At 35.7% G+C, this 16,261-nt stretch overlaps 3 protein-coding genes across 4 annotated transcripts; 1 reads left to right on the forward strand and 2 right to left on the reverse strand.

Annotated features, from left to right (window-relative positions):
- Positions 1 to 608: 608 nt before the first annotated feature.
- On the reverse strand, positions 609 to 6,828 carry LOC111338340 (ras-related protein Rab-35). The gene is made up of 6 exons (XM_022944815.2): positions 6,671 to 6,828; positions 5,061 to 5,111; positions 3,760 to 3,883; positions 2,759 to 2,883; positions 2,228 to 2,352; positions 609 to 1,304 (listed from the first exon to the last, which is right to left on the reverse strand). The coding sequence occupies exons 1-6, from the start codon at positions 6,723 to 6,725 to the stop codon at positions 1,176 to 1,178; spliced, it is 609 nt and encodes a 202-aa protein (XP_022800550.1). The 5' UTR covers positions 6,726 to 6,828; the 3' UTR covers positions 609 to 1,175.
- Positions 6,829 to 6,904: 76 nt separating this feature from the next.
- Positions 6,905 to 10,650, forward strand: LOC111338347 (sn-1-specific diacylglycerol lipase ABHD11). 2 transcript variants are annotated; one of them, XM_022944821.2, is made up of 5 exons: positions 6,905 to 7,090; positions 7,393 to 7,540; positions 8,204 to 8,536; positions 9,034 to 9,221; positions 9,759 to 10,650. In XM_022944821.2, exons 1-5 carry the CDS (start codon positions 6,972 to 6,974, stop codon positions 9,910 to 9,912), a joined length of 942 nt encoding a protein of 313 aa, XP_022800556.1. In that variant the 5' UTR covers positions 6,905 to 6,971; the 3' UTR covers positions 9,913 to 10,650. The 2 variants fall into 2 exon arrangements, with proteins under 2 accessions (XP_022800556.1, XP_022800558.1); XM_022944823.2 differs by having other exon boundaries at positions 6,949 to 7,090; positions 7,398 to 7,540.
- Positions 10,651 to 11,948: 1,298 nt separating this feature from the next.
- On the reverse strand, positions 11,949 to 15,940 carry LOC111338348 (uncharacterized). Its single transcript, XM_088743834.1, has 5 exons — positions 15,779 to 15,940; positions 14,020 to 14,055; positions 13,293 to 13,327; positions 12,767 to 12,845; positions 11,949 to 12,588 (listed from the first exon to the last, which is right to left on the reverse strand). The coding sequence occupies exons 4-5, from the start codon at positions 12,800 to 12,802 to the stop codon at positions 12,358 to 12,360; spliced, it is 267 nt and encodes an 88-aa protein (XP_088599960.1). The 5' UTR covers positions 12,803 to 12,845; positions 13,293 to 13,327; positions 14,020 to 14,055; positions 15,779 to 15,940; the 3' UTR covers positions 11,949 to 12,357.
- Positions 15,941 to 16,261: the final 321 nt, after the last annotated feature.

Raw genomic sequence — 16,261 nt, forward strand, 5'->3', positions numbered from 1 at the left:
TAAATGAACAACTTCACAGCTAATACCCCCACCCCCTTTAAAAAAAAAAAAAACAGTCCAAGTCTACATGTAGTGGGAAGGTGGGGATTTTATTGTATTTGAAAATTATTAATGCAGTGTTAATGAGAAACACTATAAAATGTTCACCACAAGAAGTTATTGACTTAATTAATAAACCTGTAATTCCAGAATTAAGGACTGGAAGTGTTAATAGCAAATATCATCATCAACTCAGCAAGTTACTGGTTTTATGACCAGGAAACAGCAATGGGGAGTCACTTTTCAACCAAACAAGCTTCTTATAAATAAAAATACCGGTAGGTCAAGTTTTCAAAGACTCTAATACTGGTCCTTTACTTCATTTAGTAAAATAATATTGCAGCAGAGGCTAAATTTTGGTTGGAAGAGGACTTTCCTGGGAAAAGAGAGAACTAGATGAAAATGTATTTGTAAGTTCATGCATGCATTTCTCTGTAAGCAAGTGTTGAACAAACCTCACCCCACCTTTCCCAGTTTAGCAGGTAGGTCTTGATCTGATTTTTTTCTGAGACCGGCAACTTGTCTTGTAAGACGTGTATGTTTATGAAGGCTGGAAAGTAAATAACTGCTTCCGGCAGCTGAAGTTTATTGCTGATCAATGCTAAAGAACTTACTAGGTAAAACCAATCTTGGGTTGCTCTACAATGTCTATTGTTGTGTGGCTATTATTTATTGATTTTGTACTCTCTCCCTTTGTAACACATGGTGCTAGCATCATCTACAAGTACTATCTGCAACACAAGAAATCAAACATGGCCAGCTCATAGCTTTTTGACACGGAAAAAAAAAGTTTATACAGTTCTACATGTACACTTATACATTTTCATTTTTGTTTTGCCAGAAAACACAAAAATACAGCAATAGTTTTACAATAACTACCAGCATTCTATAAATTCAAGAGGATAGTAAGCCACAATTGTAGGATCTGTACATAATGGGAAAAGAAGGCAAAGAAAACAGGATATATCTGAGAATTAACGGATTCATGTGGCATATTGTGTCACATTTGCAGGCATCAAGCAAGCTTAAAAACAACCTCTAAACAATTTACCCAAAAGGCAAATACAGGTTCATATTCTAACACAGTTCACACTGCATTGATAATAAAAGTATGTAGAATCTGGGTCTTTTATACATCAGCATGAAAATTTTTTCCTAGATTTCTTTTTGTCCTTTTTTACTTTTATAACACCAGATTGTTCATTGGCCTTTGCTTGTTGTTCCTTCTTTTGTCGTAGAACCATACGTGTTATTGCATTGAATACCTATGAATAATCATGTTGAAAATAAAACAAAATAAGTCTGGGTGCTTGCTAGTTCAAGAATGAATTTAACCAAATCATAAAGTTCAGACTGACTCACTGACTGGCTGAAGAATGAACAGGACTGATGGACAGCCACACGGAAAGGTCAGAACGACAGGATGGAAAAAAGAGATGTCTTGCATGGCTTGTTGACTGGCTGACTGGCTGCTTGACTGACTATTTCAATGCCTCAGTCACTGACTGATTGAGTGATTAGCAAACACTGATTGATCACATGGGAAAATTGATTGATTGATTGGCAACTTTCAATTTAATGATTGACTGGTTTAGGTAGTGATTTGTTCATTTACCCCTTAATGCCTCAGAGTGACAAGCATCTATAAAGATTATTGACTCATGAAACTCTTGACTGTTACACAAATTCTCCTTATAAATAACATTGGAAATGTATAGTGAACAGTATGAAGAATTTGTATGCCGACCTTAGGGTGTTGAGGGTTGATTGATTTGTAAATTCAGTGAACAACTGATTGATTGACTGCTGGATTGATTAGCCACTTGACCCTAGAACCAATCAATTGGGCAATCTATACAACAATATCTCAACATGACTTTTTGATGAATGTTAGTAAGGGTATCTTAAATATGGCATTATCTGTTTACTTGAAATGTATATTTCACTCTGAAATCAAGAGGCAGTTATAAAAGCACAAAAAACCCTTGTCGAAAAAATAGCCAACGATCATTGAAAAACATGAACTTAAACTTGTTAGATATAAAAGAATCTTAATCAGGTTTCACTGCATGTGTCTGGTTATGGAATTCATCCCAGTCTCTCTCTCACTACCCAAACTAAGAGTGTTTCATTTTTCTGTTAAAACAAAGGAAGGCCTAATTATACAATATGGAAGAACAATACATACATCTTCTACATTTTTGTTGTCTTTTGCACTTGTTTCAAATACTTGGATCCCCATTTGTTGTGCAAACTTCACAGCATCTTCTTTTTCAACAACCTTTTTTTCTGGATTATCATCTTTGTTACCAACTTGGGAGAGGAAAAAATATGATCAAATTACAAGGCTGCAAATTGCATGATACCAAAGATAGCATAATCCAGGTCTCCAAACTACATATTGAGTCACAAATTGTTTTCCCAATCACCATGTTGACCAAAATAGTTGTAGCTTGGAGTGCTGTAAAGAAGTTCTGCTCTATTATCCCTTTTTTTGTTGTCATTACATATTAACAATTCATGGCATCAAGATTAATTCATGAACAGCAAACAAGAGAAACAAAATTAAAATAAATAGCTACTGGAAGCCACAAAATACTGAGTGGAACAGGCAATATCAGTCCTGTTTAGATTCTTCTCTTATAATGTAATTACAAAGAGAATTCTCCCCAAAATTTATTTCAATAAAATAGGTATTATGCAATGAAAACTGACTCACCCAAAATTCTCTGGACATCATCACAATTTTGATCAATTTCATGTAACCATCTTTTCACGTTTACAAATGTATCAGCACTTGTTACATCATATACTACTATAACTCCATGTGTTCCTCTGTAATATCTGTTGATCATTAGTCATAAATGAATAAAAGTTAATATGTGATATTTTCACCAGAGATCTACTTTATTTTCCTCTGTAATATCTTTTGACCATTAGCCATAAATCAATTAAAGTTAAGTGATATTTTCACCAGAGACCTACTCTATTTAAAAAGAGGACTGTAAATGCACTGTCATACAGGACATTGCATTGTTCATCTAGCCAAGATGAACACAATTGTAGAAACCCTACCATTGAAAAAATTTCCTGCCGTAACATCAGTAGTTATTAGATGATCCATATAGCCCTACATGCTCAGTTATTGAAAAACATTACAAGATCCCTGTAAGAGGGGTGTGCACAATGGTGCAAGCAGTGCTGAAACAACTACACAGCCTGGCATACTGCCACTCAAGGTGCAGCAAGAAAAAAAAAGAAGAAAGGAATAAAGAGACAGAGCAGTGCTCATAAAATAAACAGCTCATTGACCACATATGGTCAAGCTGAAGAGGAAAATACTTAGTTTGGTGGCAGTGTATGGACCTTAATGCACTCATTCTGAATGTCAAGATCTCTGGGCTAACATTTTCAGGTCCACAATTCCCACTAAGTTATTAAGTACATGTGCATGACCTTAGTATAGCTTGTTATTTCCCTTGTTGTATGAATTGCACAGAAAACAATTAGGTTTTTTGGGTACTTAGCATAGCAATACTGAATTACTCTTCATCTTTAACCACAATTAACTACCATGATTGTTTAACTGCTCTCTCTGTGGTTTAACAAACTGATGTCTCTGTACTGAATACATCAGCTTGTTGTAACCTGTATTTTTAAAAAAAATATTTAATACATTTTACATTTAAAATGAATTTGAAACTGCAGAAAGGTTCTTACGTTGATGTTATTGTACGAAATCTTTCCTGTCCGGCAGTATCCCAGATCTGTAATTTGACCATCTCCCCATCCACATTAATCTTTCTTATCTTAAAATCCACACCAATTGTTGTAATGTAGGATCCTAGAAAAAGTTTCCCAAAAGAAAGCAATCTGGTAAAACTTCAGGATTAATGAATAATGCATGATGAAAGGGGGCACTGGGGTCTGCGACACCCCAAAACGGTTACCATAGAAAAATAGTTGACAACTGCAAAACCAAAAAAACACTTGATCAAAGCGGAATAATACATACAGAGCCGTAAAAGCCAATGAATTTTAACTTCCCAGCTATAAAAATTCTAATTGATCCCATACAGTGGTGACAAGTGGAGTTCACTGGTTTTGTGGCTATTCAAGATCAGTGGAGGCACATAATTGCTGCCCAGATCAAAGAGAAACCAGAACCCAAATAGGAAAAGCCAATAAAACCACACTGGATACCAAATCCAAACACCTATTAGTATTTCTGAGAAAAACCAAAACCAAAATGCTTTGAAACAGAAAAGCAGAAAAACAGAAAATACAATGAACACCAAAACCAAAAAACTGATGTTTTTTAGCACCAAAAAAACCTGAAAAACTGATGTTTTTTTGGCACCAAAAAAAACCGAAAAACTGATCTAAAAAGTGGCCAAAACTGAAAAACCCAATGCCCCCTCCACAATGTATATATCAACAACAATCAGCAACTTAATCTAGTTCAAGAAATAGAATGGGAGAGAGGTAAGTCAGCCCTTTTCAGTTCACTGAAAATTACACAGTAATATAAGAATAAAGGCTGAAAGTTTCTAAAGAAACTGTGGTGCTGCGTTGGTGGGGGTGACAAGGTAATTTGGTTATATCAACTAAGTTGAAATTGTAAATTGGCCACCCTAATGAATAAAAAAGCTGATGTTTTGAGTGTTAGCCCTTCGTCAGAGCGAATGATGAAGGGCTAATGCTTGAAACGTCAGCTTTTTAATTCGTTATGGTGGCCAATTTACAATTTCAACTTAGTTGATATTACCAAATTACACTGTAATACATGTTTGTCTGTTGCTCGTATAAAATTTTCAGACACATACATGTAGCACCCCTTTATTTGGCCAATCTTGAGTAAGCAATAAGAAGTCACAAATGAATGTAATTCTGTTGGTCTCAGAAACCATTGCTAGAACATGCAAAACATCACCAGCAGTTCTGTTCATTTTGAAAGTAAATGTAGCCCCATTCTCTGATATAACTTAGGAGATCAAAAGATAAATATCTCTTGTATATACCTGAAAACATATTATCCGCAAATCTGAGTAACAAACTGCTCTTTCCAACACCTAAGAAGAGAACAACAAAACTAAAAGTTAAGAAAAATTTCTGTGCCTATCTGGTTACACTGTTGTACACACTCTAAATGTACAAGACTGGATTGAGATTCCAGCATAGTACTACAAAGTTTAAAATATACTGAAATTATGTATGATGCACGACCGCAGTTCAAAATACATGAACTTCATATATTCATTGTATCATACTGAAATTAACAGCCTACATAAGTAATACTAATTTAGGAAGCTGATATTTCAATGTTATGCCTCTATCACCCTTGACTGAAAGCTTCTCTGCTGACCTTAGAATATATGCCGCCCAGTTAGCCCAATGGATAGTGCGCTGGACTGTTGTGCGGGAGGTCGAGGGTTCGAGCCCCGGCCGGACCAACACTCAAGGTCTTAAAAAAATTGAGAGGAATTTGCTACCTTTCTATAACATCAAGAAATGGTTAGATATTCTAGTCTTCTCGGATAGGGACGAATAAATGGAGGTCCCGTCTCCTGCAGGGTTGGGGGTAGGAGACATTAATTTCCTACACACGAGATTACTGTGTGATGGATGTCCTCCCCTGGGGTGGGAAGGGTGGGTTTACTGGCACCGCAGTAATTGGCACAAGCTGTTGCGGTGTCCCTGCCGGTCGGCGAAGCTAATAAATTCACCTGACTAAACTAAATATTTTCCCTTAGGGCCTCCACAGAGTAAGTGTAAGAGTGTAAGCTAGGGGCTAAAGCATCACACCAAAGTCATGAGGTCAAACTGATTCAAACACCTTTGTTTGAATGCCAAATGATTCTTTCCTCTTAACTACACTTTTCTACTTGCTAAACACCCACACTGGTCTTTTTTATTAAAAGATTTTAAAAGCACTAACTGTTCGTTTGTACAATATTACATCACGGTCAACGTATTTTCAAATGAAGTGCGCGCGTCAAATACAAGGTTTAGATACATGTAAGGTGAAATTTAGCGTGAAATTGAGCTAAAATTTGTCCCATTTTCGGTTATGACTCCCGGGATTTTTACTTTGGTTTCCTTTCTCTTAACAGAGAAGCTTTACATGCGACTTTTTTCTGCACAAGTTTGCAATATTAATAACACGATACACACTGCTAGAATCAGCTGTTTGTAAATATAATTTGAATGTTGTTAAACTCTTGACAATATAGTTGTGTAAACATAAAAGCTGACAGAAAACCTAGAGAATTGCTTAGATATACCTAGCTCCACCAAGGAACCACTGAACTAATTCTCATTGGTTTCAAAACTCGTCCACAACGCCATAAGTCATCGACACATGATCATTCGTGTTCGCACAAGCGATTATGGCCAGTTTGTTTACAAAGGCAATGATTGTGAATAGACGCCCTCCTATCAGGACAGCTGAAACATATCAGCCTTATTCAGCATGCTATAAAAGACCTAGACATTTCTGTATGAATTTACAACTACAACGGTTTGTTCTGCTGCCATTGGCAATTTTTGCGACGTTAACGTTTACAACTTTCAACTTAGCTATGTCCCATTCCGGTTTCCTTATTGAAGTCAGAATTTTCCTCTCACTTACCGCTATCCCCAATGATTAAGAGCTTGAACAAATGATCATAATCCCTGGCAGCCATATCTGAATACGCATTTAAAATAACTATACAAGCTTAAATAGAAAAGGGAATATTTCCCTTTTGCTTCTCACAGGAAGTAAGCTTGAGAAGAGTAGAAAATTGTGATCACGTGGGGCATTCGAGGTGGGGCTTAGCTCGACCCAGATTGTTATCAACCTATCTATGAAGGCTTGGCTTCCTAGTAAAAGTATTTATTAAGGCCAGCTGATTGGGACGCCTTGCATTGATGGACAGTTGAAACCGATTATGAACTTTTTACGCCTCAAGAGGTTGTGTTATTTTGTTTGTAATAGTCGTTTGCGTGCTGAAACAGGCTACTTACCGCAATGGCAAAGTTTTTCACATTACAGCACAATAAATGGGAGGTGAGAAACTTGTCTTTAACCAACTTACAAAAATTGCCATTTAAGGAAGTTGTTTATAAACATTGACCGGAAGGGTGGATCAAACATAATATCCTCATTGTGTACTGCTGCCAGTTTTGTTTGATTAGAGCAAAGTGGTTGACGAGGATATCTTTCTGGATCAAAATCAAACCTAAAAAATTGTTAGAACTAGAAAAAAAATGTTAGAACTAGAACTGGAGCGGCTAAGAGCCGCACAAGAAAGACGTTACCTAATCAAAACGTATTTTTTTCTTATTATGTAACTTTGCTGGTCTTTTTAGTTCAGCAGTTAAATTAGCTTATGAGAGCTTAGATGCAACCTCTGAAGGGGAAGATTTACCACCTATAGTTATTTTGCATGGCCTGTTTGGATCAAAAACAAACTGGAGGACACTGGCCAAGTTATTTAACAGGGAAACTGACAGAAAGGTACACAACCAGCATCCTTCTGTATTATCAGTTTTTCCAAAACTGTCACTATGTTCAAAAATAATTTAAGCAATTTTGCCATGGGTTTTCCAGGTGACACTTTAAAATTTAAATTACTTGAATTGTACACTTGACAATTTCTATGCTCAGAGTGGAAAATAAAAAGGAAATTACATAATCAATAATTAACTTTGGGATACAAAAATGTCCAGGTGAACAGTCACAGCACTCTTCACTGATTTTCTGTTTGTCAGAGATTGATCAACAAACAGGCAGACACATAGACAGCCACACACACACGCATGCACACACACACACACACACACACACACACACACACACAGAGAATTAGAAATTGCCCTTTAGTACATAATCTCTACATTTAAAGGTTTTTTATGTTTCATATTGTCCTGCCAGATGCAGATGGACAGACAGAAATCATATTGTCAGTTAGTCAGATAGTAAGAAAGTCATCTGATACTTATTTTGTTCACCACAGATGGAAATTGAAAGGGAGACTGAAAAACTAAGATACGAATTTACCTATAGAATGATATAAGTAAAATTTTGTGATAATCATTCCTTTCAACAGATGATAACTAAAAGGCAGATGGTTAAGCAAACAGCCTTCTGATCTCAGAATTTCACACTCTCTTACTGTAGGTAGTTACTGTTGATGCAAGGAATCATGGACAAAGTGATCATAGTCCAGACATGAACTACTTTGATCAATCTCTGGATGTATGGCATTTGTTCCAAGAACTGAACCTTTCAAAAGCAGTTTTAATGGGTCACAGTATGGGAGGAAAAACTGCCATGACATTTGCTCTGTCTCATCCAGAGTTTGTGGACAGTCTTATAGTGGTAGACATGTCCCCTACAAAACTGTATTTAGATGAAGATATTCCACGCTATCTTGCAACAAAGCGGGCAATGAATTTAAATCTCATCAAGGATAAGAAAGATGCTGAAAAGATGTTGATGTATGTTGTACCTGTAAGTATTGTTGTCTTGTAACACTTTCACTTTTAACCTTTAACCACCATGAGCAACCAAGACAGAATTTCTCCTTACAATATCAATACAATATCAAGCAGACAAATAATGAGAATAAGGAAAAGAGAAAATCAGGGATTTATCAGTTGATTCAATATCAAATTCTCCAAACTGACATTATGAGAACTGTATGGCAGACAGTAAGGAGAATTGCTAATAAGATCTTGGGAGTGAAAGGGTTAAGCATGACTAGTATCTAATTTCTCCTAACAGTATCACCCTGAATCATATTAATGTCACAAGAATAAAGGAAATGATCATCAACTAAACAAGCTCTTGATTGTTAAACAAATTCTCCTTTATCGGCACCTTAGTAAATGTATAAAGAATAGTATGGAGAATGTACATACTGATCTTTAGGTGTAGTTGGTTAGGTTGATATGAGGCTCAAATCGTGACACAAAAGTCATTCTATCTTTTCTGCTTGTTTGATGTAGAATGCATTTTTAAGGTCATTCTTTCTTACCAACCTTATCAAAAGTGAAGCTGGTTTTAAGTGGAGAATTAACCTGGAAGCCTTGGAGAATAACATATCTGAAGTTGCTGGCTTTCCATCAAATTTTCCTCACAAACAGTTTGAGGGAATGACACTTTTTGTTGGTGGAGCGAAATCAGACTACATCCAGTAAGTGCAATTATGGTGTTTCAAAGTAATTGACAGTGTGCTGTGAACCTTGAAAGATTTGTGGCTCCAACAGTTATAACATTAAAAAGAAAGATTAAAATAAAGTAAACAGTGACAGTAAAGATTACTGTCATGAAAATCATTTTTTGTCAATTATTTTTGCCAATTTCATTTTATGCACTTTTATTTTCAGCAGGAATATAAATATGACTGTTTGAAGAGAAGCTTCTCAGTTCATGAGTAGGGATTTTTAATTATTGAATGATTACTCTGAGGATCCCAAATATACTTAAGACTGGCCCAGACTGTTTTGTCATTTAAATTTTGTAAAAACACTCTAAATTTCACAGTTATGCCAAATCAACCAGTTAAAATCAATCACTGATAGGTTGGGATTCATTTTCTAAGTGGCAAGACATGTATTATTTAAATACCATGTTGTTCATAGTAACTGAATGGACATAACTATCAAGTGCAGTTCTTCCTGTTCGTCTAATATCATGTGTTAAGAGACACAACTTATTATTTCTTTTTCAGAGTGGAGGAGTTTCCTGCAATTCGCAAACTGTTTCCCAGAGCAGACATTAAATTTATCCCTGACAGTGGTCACTGGCTTCATTCAGAGAAACCAAAAGAATTTGCGCAGACTGTGATAGAATTCCTAAATGAATGTTTACAAGATCATAGTTAGCAATAATTGAAAGTACTTACAATTTTATGATCATTGTCACAAATACATGGCACAATTGCTCAGTGTAAATATAGGTTTGTTGTTAATAATGATTTCTTTTCTTTCTTATTGAGCAAAATATATGGCATAAAGATTATTTAAAGGTAATATCTTGGATAGTATTTACAAATTCATCATTGTCCTCACCACACGCACTGCTATCAACATCATCATCAGTGTCCATCTTTATAATCCTTACATATTTGCCACTATTCCCAGTTCTTGTGCAGTTTGTCCAATTTTTAAAGGTAATAAGATTGCAAATGGTTGCTTAACATTTTTCCCTTTATATTTTATACCCTATATTAAGAGCTTCTATTATTAATTATAGAACATATTTGCTTACTTACATATTAAAAAACATTTTGTAAAACTTATATCATCACCACTTAAGGTTTAATTTTAAATAGCCATCTTCGGTGTTGAATCATACGTACAACAAAATGTCTTTAAATGAAGATAATGAAACAAGCACAATTGTTTGTGCTTGATTATAGTCAGAATAGAAACACATTGTTTTTGTGCATATAACTAAAGCTTAATTGTTAAAATCAATCAAATTGTTGTGGCACACGTATCAGTGTGGTGTATGACATTAGAATTCAGGCTGTCACTTGTCAGCCTCATATTGATGTGTCACATTGGAGCCGACATATTGTGGGAAAATAAATCTCTGTTGAGTTTTCTTATTATCTTTAAGACTTAGTCCATTGCTTTACACAACAATTAGCAAAGGCAGAACTCAAGCTAGTCCAATCCAGAGGTTAAAGTTATCATTTATCTGCCAACCAATTCTCAATTGCTGTCAATAATTCTTGAGTAAACATGAGAAAAGTTAACAGAAGGGGGGTAGGTCAATTTGCAAAAGACTGGTGACTAATAATGGTCACTGTGAAGAGTTTCTAAAGCAGACATTTTGAGGGTCAGCCATTTGTCCAAAATGAGCTTGCAGTCTCCTAACAATATTGACTACACAATTCAAATCAGCAATTGGGAGCCTTCAAGCTTGATTAAAATGATTCAGGTTTGCCTAAGAAATAGCATCAACAGCCCTTGGAACACCTGCTTCACTCCTTGGTGAATAATCAAGAGATGTTCAGGAAATGAACATATACCACTCCTTCCTAGGCACACTGCAGGGAACTCTTTGAATGATGCCAAGATGCTGCAGGAGTCCCTTAAATGAGGTGCTTGAAAAGTATTACTCATGGAGCTCCTGCAGTACATCAGTGTTACTCTAAGAATTCTTGGCTAGAATCAAGAAAATGGCAGAAATGAACTTTTTACTTTTTACACCTAGCATCAGTATGCATATTCTCTGTATAGTTCTCTATACATTTCATACGTATGATGCACGATCCTCGCAGTAGAGAGCGCAATTTATGCAATAGCGAAAATCAGACCTGAAAAAAATCAGGCCTGTACGGGATTCGAACCACTGACCTCTGCAATACTAGTGCAGCGCTCTACCAATTGAGCTAACAAGCCAACTGGGAGCAGGCCATTAAGTTGATTCGTAATAAACCTGTGATGATAAATCAGATACAATGAATATATGAAGTTCATATATTTTGAACTGCGGTATTAGATATGTATGATGCATGATCCTCGCAGTAGAGAGCGCTATCTATGCAATATATGAATATATGAACTTCATATATTCATTGTATCTATACATTTCATGTTGAAAAGGGGATATTTGTAGACCAGGGCCGAGTTGTTCAAAGCTGGGTTAAGATAACCCAGGGTTACTGTAAAATCTGATTTCAGATCTCAAAGCTTTAAAAGGAAATTCAGTGGAATTCTTTTTGTCTACAACTTGGTGATTGGATGCTCTAAAAAGTGTAAGGAGTATTATCCCAAAAAAGACTTGAACAAAGGATTAAAGAAACCCTGATTAGAATTTAACCTTGGGTTAGTGCCAATCAGCCTTCGAACAACTGGGCCCAGGAGAATTTGTTACCCATTCCTTTTAATAAATACATATCATGACTTCATTTTTGTTTCAAATCATTTTATTCTTTCAGTTACAAAGCATTGAAACAACTTCCATGGCAAGAACCCATTCTCATAAAGTAGCAAGAGTGTTTCTCAACAGTTGTGAAATTAAAACTTAATTTATCCACAACTGTGTCATGTTCTCTTAAACACCTTCACAGTCTGGGGTGACGCGAAAGCTGTCATACCAAACACTTTGTCTTCTCTACATTACTGACAATTTGTGCTGTAAATTATACTAAAGAAATATGAAAGATATAGTCTAGAAACACAAATTTGTAAATTTTATATTAATTTTTTTTGCCTGTAAAATACAAGGAAATGAATTTATGTGAACATGTACGGCCACTTGAAAAACCTACACTCTACCCAAATTATCCTGCTCATAGATATTAGAAGAAAAAGAATCTAAAGTTCAGTATGGTCTAAAGTATCATCTCCCTCATCTTCCTCTTCATCAAATTCTTCACTTTCGTCATCTTCTGGCTCCTCTTCTTCTGGCTCTTCCGGCTCTTCTGGTTCCTCTGGCTCATCGGGCTCCTCGGGAACTTCACTCCTGGCTTCTGCTGACTTAGGCAATCCGTGCTTCTCTAAAAGTTGGGATATTTCTTCTGTCTTCATTTCTGAAACATCTTCCTCCTGTGTGGAGGAACACCAAATAGAAACCAGACCAACTGTGAGCTGTCAGATGACTAAGAGGTGTCAGTGTCTGTACAGACAGACATCAAAACCTTTGTCAGATAAAGTTAGATTTTTAGACTTTTAGAAAACAATGCCACCATTCATAGCAGTGAAATGGTAAAAATGGTTAACTCACCAGCACCACCTTGTTGTCAGCATTTAAGAACACCATGGTTGGGTCTTTACCAGGAATGTACTTAATGTTCACATCATGGCTATTCATCATAAAGGAATAAAACTGACATGTTTTGGTAAATTATAGATGGGAGAAAATACTGTTTAAGACAAGTTCGTGTGAAGTCAGCATTTGTGCCCCATCCTCCACACTTCTGCAGGTTATCCTGGTTTCCTAAGCATGGAGCATTTAGGAGTAGTGGTGCCACTGTAAAGAGTTTTAAAGCTGATGTTTGGAGTGTTAGCCCTTTGTCAGAACAAATGAAGGAATTGTGGGTTGTGTGTGTGTGTTTATAGGCAGAAAATGGGGCTACCCTATTTGTGGGAACAATGAAAACAAGAAAAACAAGAATAAATTAGTTAAAGGAAAAGCCTTCCCTGAAAAGATGGGGAAATCAGAACTCTTTTTATTCACCTAATTCCTTCTTGTTTTCTTGTTACCATTTTCAAGTTTCAAATTACATTAATGGCTAACACTAAAAGGATACTGGAAAGGCAAAAGCTCTGAAATGAAAGCCTTCACCTGTTGAAGTATAAAAGGAACATAATTTATTCTACTGATTAAAAAGTGTAGGACAGGCTAGCTTAACTCTGATATAATACCATAGACAGTTTTGATTTCTACTGAGGGCCTTACTAAAGGGGGCATCAATCCTTCGTGACAGCAGTGCCATGGCTTTGGAATGGTCTTCCCGTAAGCATTAGATCTGATTGCACCAAAAGTGATTTTAAAATGAAACTTAAGACATTTTTATTCAGCAAGGCATTTTGTTAGTGCGACTAGTTTATATTTAGATTTTATATTTAATGGCTTCTTTTTTTCTGCAAATTACTCTTCTTATAGCCAATTGTAATAGTGTAGTTTTTGTCTTCGATTTCATAGTGATTGTAAATAGGTTCTTATTTTCTGTTTGTTATGTTTGTAATGTGCATTTCAATTGATTATTTTATAGAAAATGTGCAATATAGATCTTAAATATTATCATTATTACTATTATTATTATTATTATTACTGCAGTACTGAACTTCTAGATGCTGAGCTTACTAAAAAAAAAACAGGGCGTAACAATGTAACCTAACACCTAGCAAAAAAGAAAGTGGGATTTCCATTGACACATACACAAGATTATGACAGAAAGAAACTTGTTGACAAGAATTCTTTTTTCTTTTTAACCAAGCTAATTTAAGAGAATGCAACTTAGGAGTAAATCTTACCTCAGGGAGGCGATTCAAACGTCATCCACCACAAGTCTGTAAAAGAAAAAAAAAATGAGTACTTTGAGACTGAGTATGTAAACCTTTTTTCCTTTACAAAAGATGTGTAAAAAAGTCTGATACCTTAACCGTTTAATTCCCATAATCTGATTGTTAATTCTACCCTCTGGTTGCTACATATTTCCTTGCAAGTTAGTCACAACAATTTGATGTTAGATACAATGAATATATGAAGTTTATATATTTTGAACTGTGGTATTAGATATATATGATGCACGATCCTCGCAGTAGAGAGCGCTATTTATGTAATAGCGAAAATCAGACCTGAAAAAAAAAAATCCCATACAGGCCTGATTTTTTTTAAGTCTGATTTTTGCTATTGCATAAATAGTGCTCTCTACTGCGAGGATCGTGCATCATACGTAATTTGGTGTTAGAGTAAGATAACAACTTCTACCTGATAAGTTTGAGTATTCTCATTTCCTGTTTGCTGGATAGTGTATGGCTATTATGAGGTGAAGCTACTTGTTAGTCACTTATATTTCTCACAAAAGCTTTACTCAGCTGTATCAATATACTTTTTCCAAAATATTAAAATCAGCCTAAAAACAACTGTAAGGACAAACACACACACACAAATAATAGCATGCATCCTTTGTTCCCTCTACTTCTGACCTTGAAACCACCCCATCAAGAGGAATATTAGTAATTTGAGAAACATAGTAAATTCTGCAGTTTGGTATTATTTGTCTTGTTATCAGCGGAAAAAAAAAGTAAAAATCTCAGTTTTCAGGATCAGAGGCTCAGATTTTAATGGTGAAATCCAAAACTCACTGAGACACCAAGACCCTTGTTTAAAAATCCAAGATTAAGACTCTACAGTTTTTGCCACAAAATCATGAAAGTAATTTACCAAAATAATTGCATTATCAACAACATGAATTATTGGATAGGGTGACCAAATTTCAAGTTTGGTTGGAATCATTGCCAAGCCACAATTTTTCAAGGTATCACTCTCCAGTACCCTGTTTTAATTTTGTCTCACAATATTAAAACAAGAAAAAATCACTTCTTTAAGAAATTTTAACTGATTCTCCCCTAGAGGCTCATATGCATAATTATAATGCCCCTTTTCAACACTGTCTTTATGAAATAGCCTCCCTCTTCCTGAAATGACGGAATAGTCATCACATATTGCCTAATGAACAGCAAAATTACGACCTCTCTGGCCATTGAAAAAGACGAGGTTTCACCACAATGACCGCAAACAATAAAATATTAAAGGAGTAAAAACTACTTGTAACAATGGAATCAAGGAATACATTAGCAGGAATGCAATCTTTTATTTCCGATTTTTCAGTAACTAGTCATTTCACAGCGATTTTATCAATTTTGATCGATCCAATAGAGAGAAACTCTCTGAGGCAAGCCTAATTTGATTAAAAGAATAATCTAACTGGCTTCTCTGAAGACGATTCATACAAAGAAATAAGCTCAATAATTAAAAAGAAATAATTCACGCGTTCAAAAGCTGCAGTTTTGTACTCTTTAGGTTCTCGACGGCTGCTAAGGCACCAAAAAAAAAAAATACAATTACATCACAGGAAGCTCTCTACTAGAACAACAATTAAAACTGCACCAACACTGCTTTTACAATGAATCTTACAGCTGTTTAACAGATCGAAACTGGTCGAACCTTTAACTCTTGAAAAGTCGGTGTGTTTTAACATGATTAATAAACAAGCTGACTTCAACTCACCTCTAGACGGGCTCTCACAATAGTTTCACTGCCTGTATCCTGATTATCTTTGCAAAATGACACTGCAAAGACAGAAAGGAGAACGAAAGCGGATAATGACAGAGGGCCTCTCATCCTGCAGCTTTCGAATCCAGCAGGATGTCTGAAACGTGCACAAGACGGTATTGTCCGAGTAGCATTTCCGGAACTTAATTTATGTACGAATGCTTCCGACTTGGGCCGTCTGTGTCACGAACGTGCAGCAGAACACCTGAACGTCATAGGCAGTAAAAGGATTTGGAGGACAAAATATTATTGAAACGTTCTACCTGTATTTTGTTGTACCAGAAAATTGTTCTGTTAGTACAGATACAGGTCAAATTCCTCTGAAACTCAGCTCGAATGGTAGCTTTTGGTTTCTTTTCTTTCTCTACTCGGTCTTTCCGAGTTGAAGAGATAAGTATGTTAAGTTTAAAAGCCCCTGGGGTTCCCGATACCTAATTT

This window comes from Stylophora pistillata, chromosome 13 (assembly GCF_964205215.1).
Source record: "Stylophora pistillata chromosome 13, jaStyPist1.2, whole genome shotgun sequence".
NCBI lineage: Eukaryota > Metazoa > Cnidaria > Anthozoa > Scleractinia > Pocilloporidae > Stylophora > Stylophora pistillata.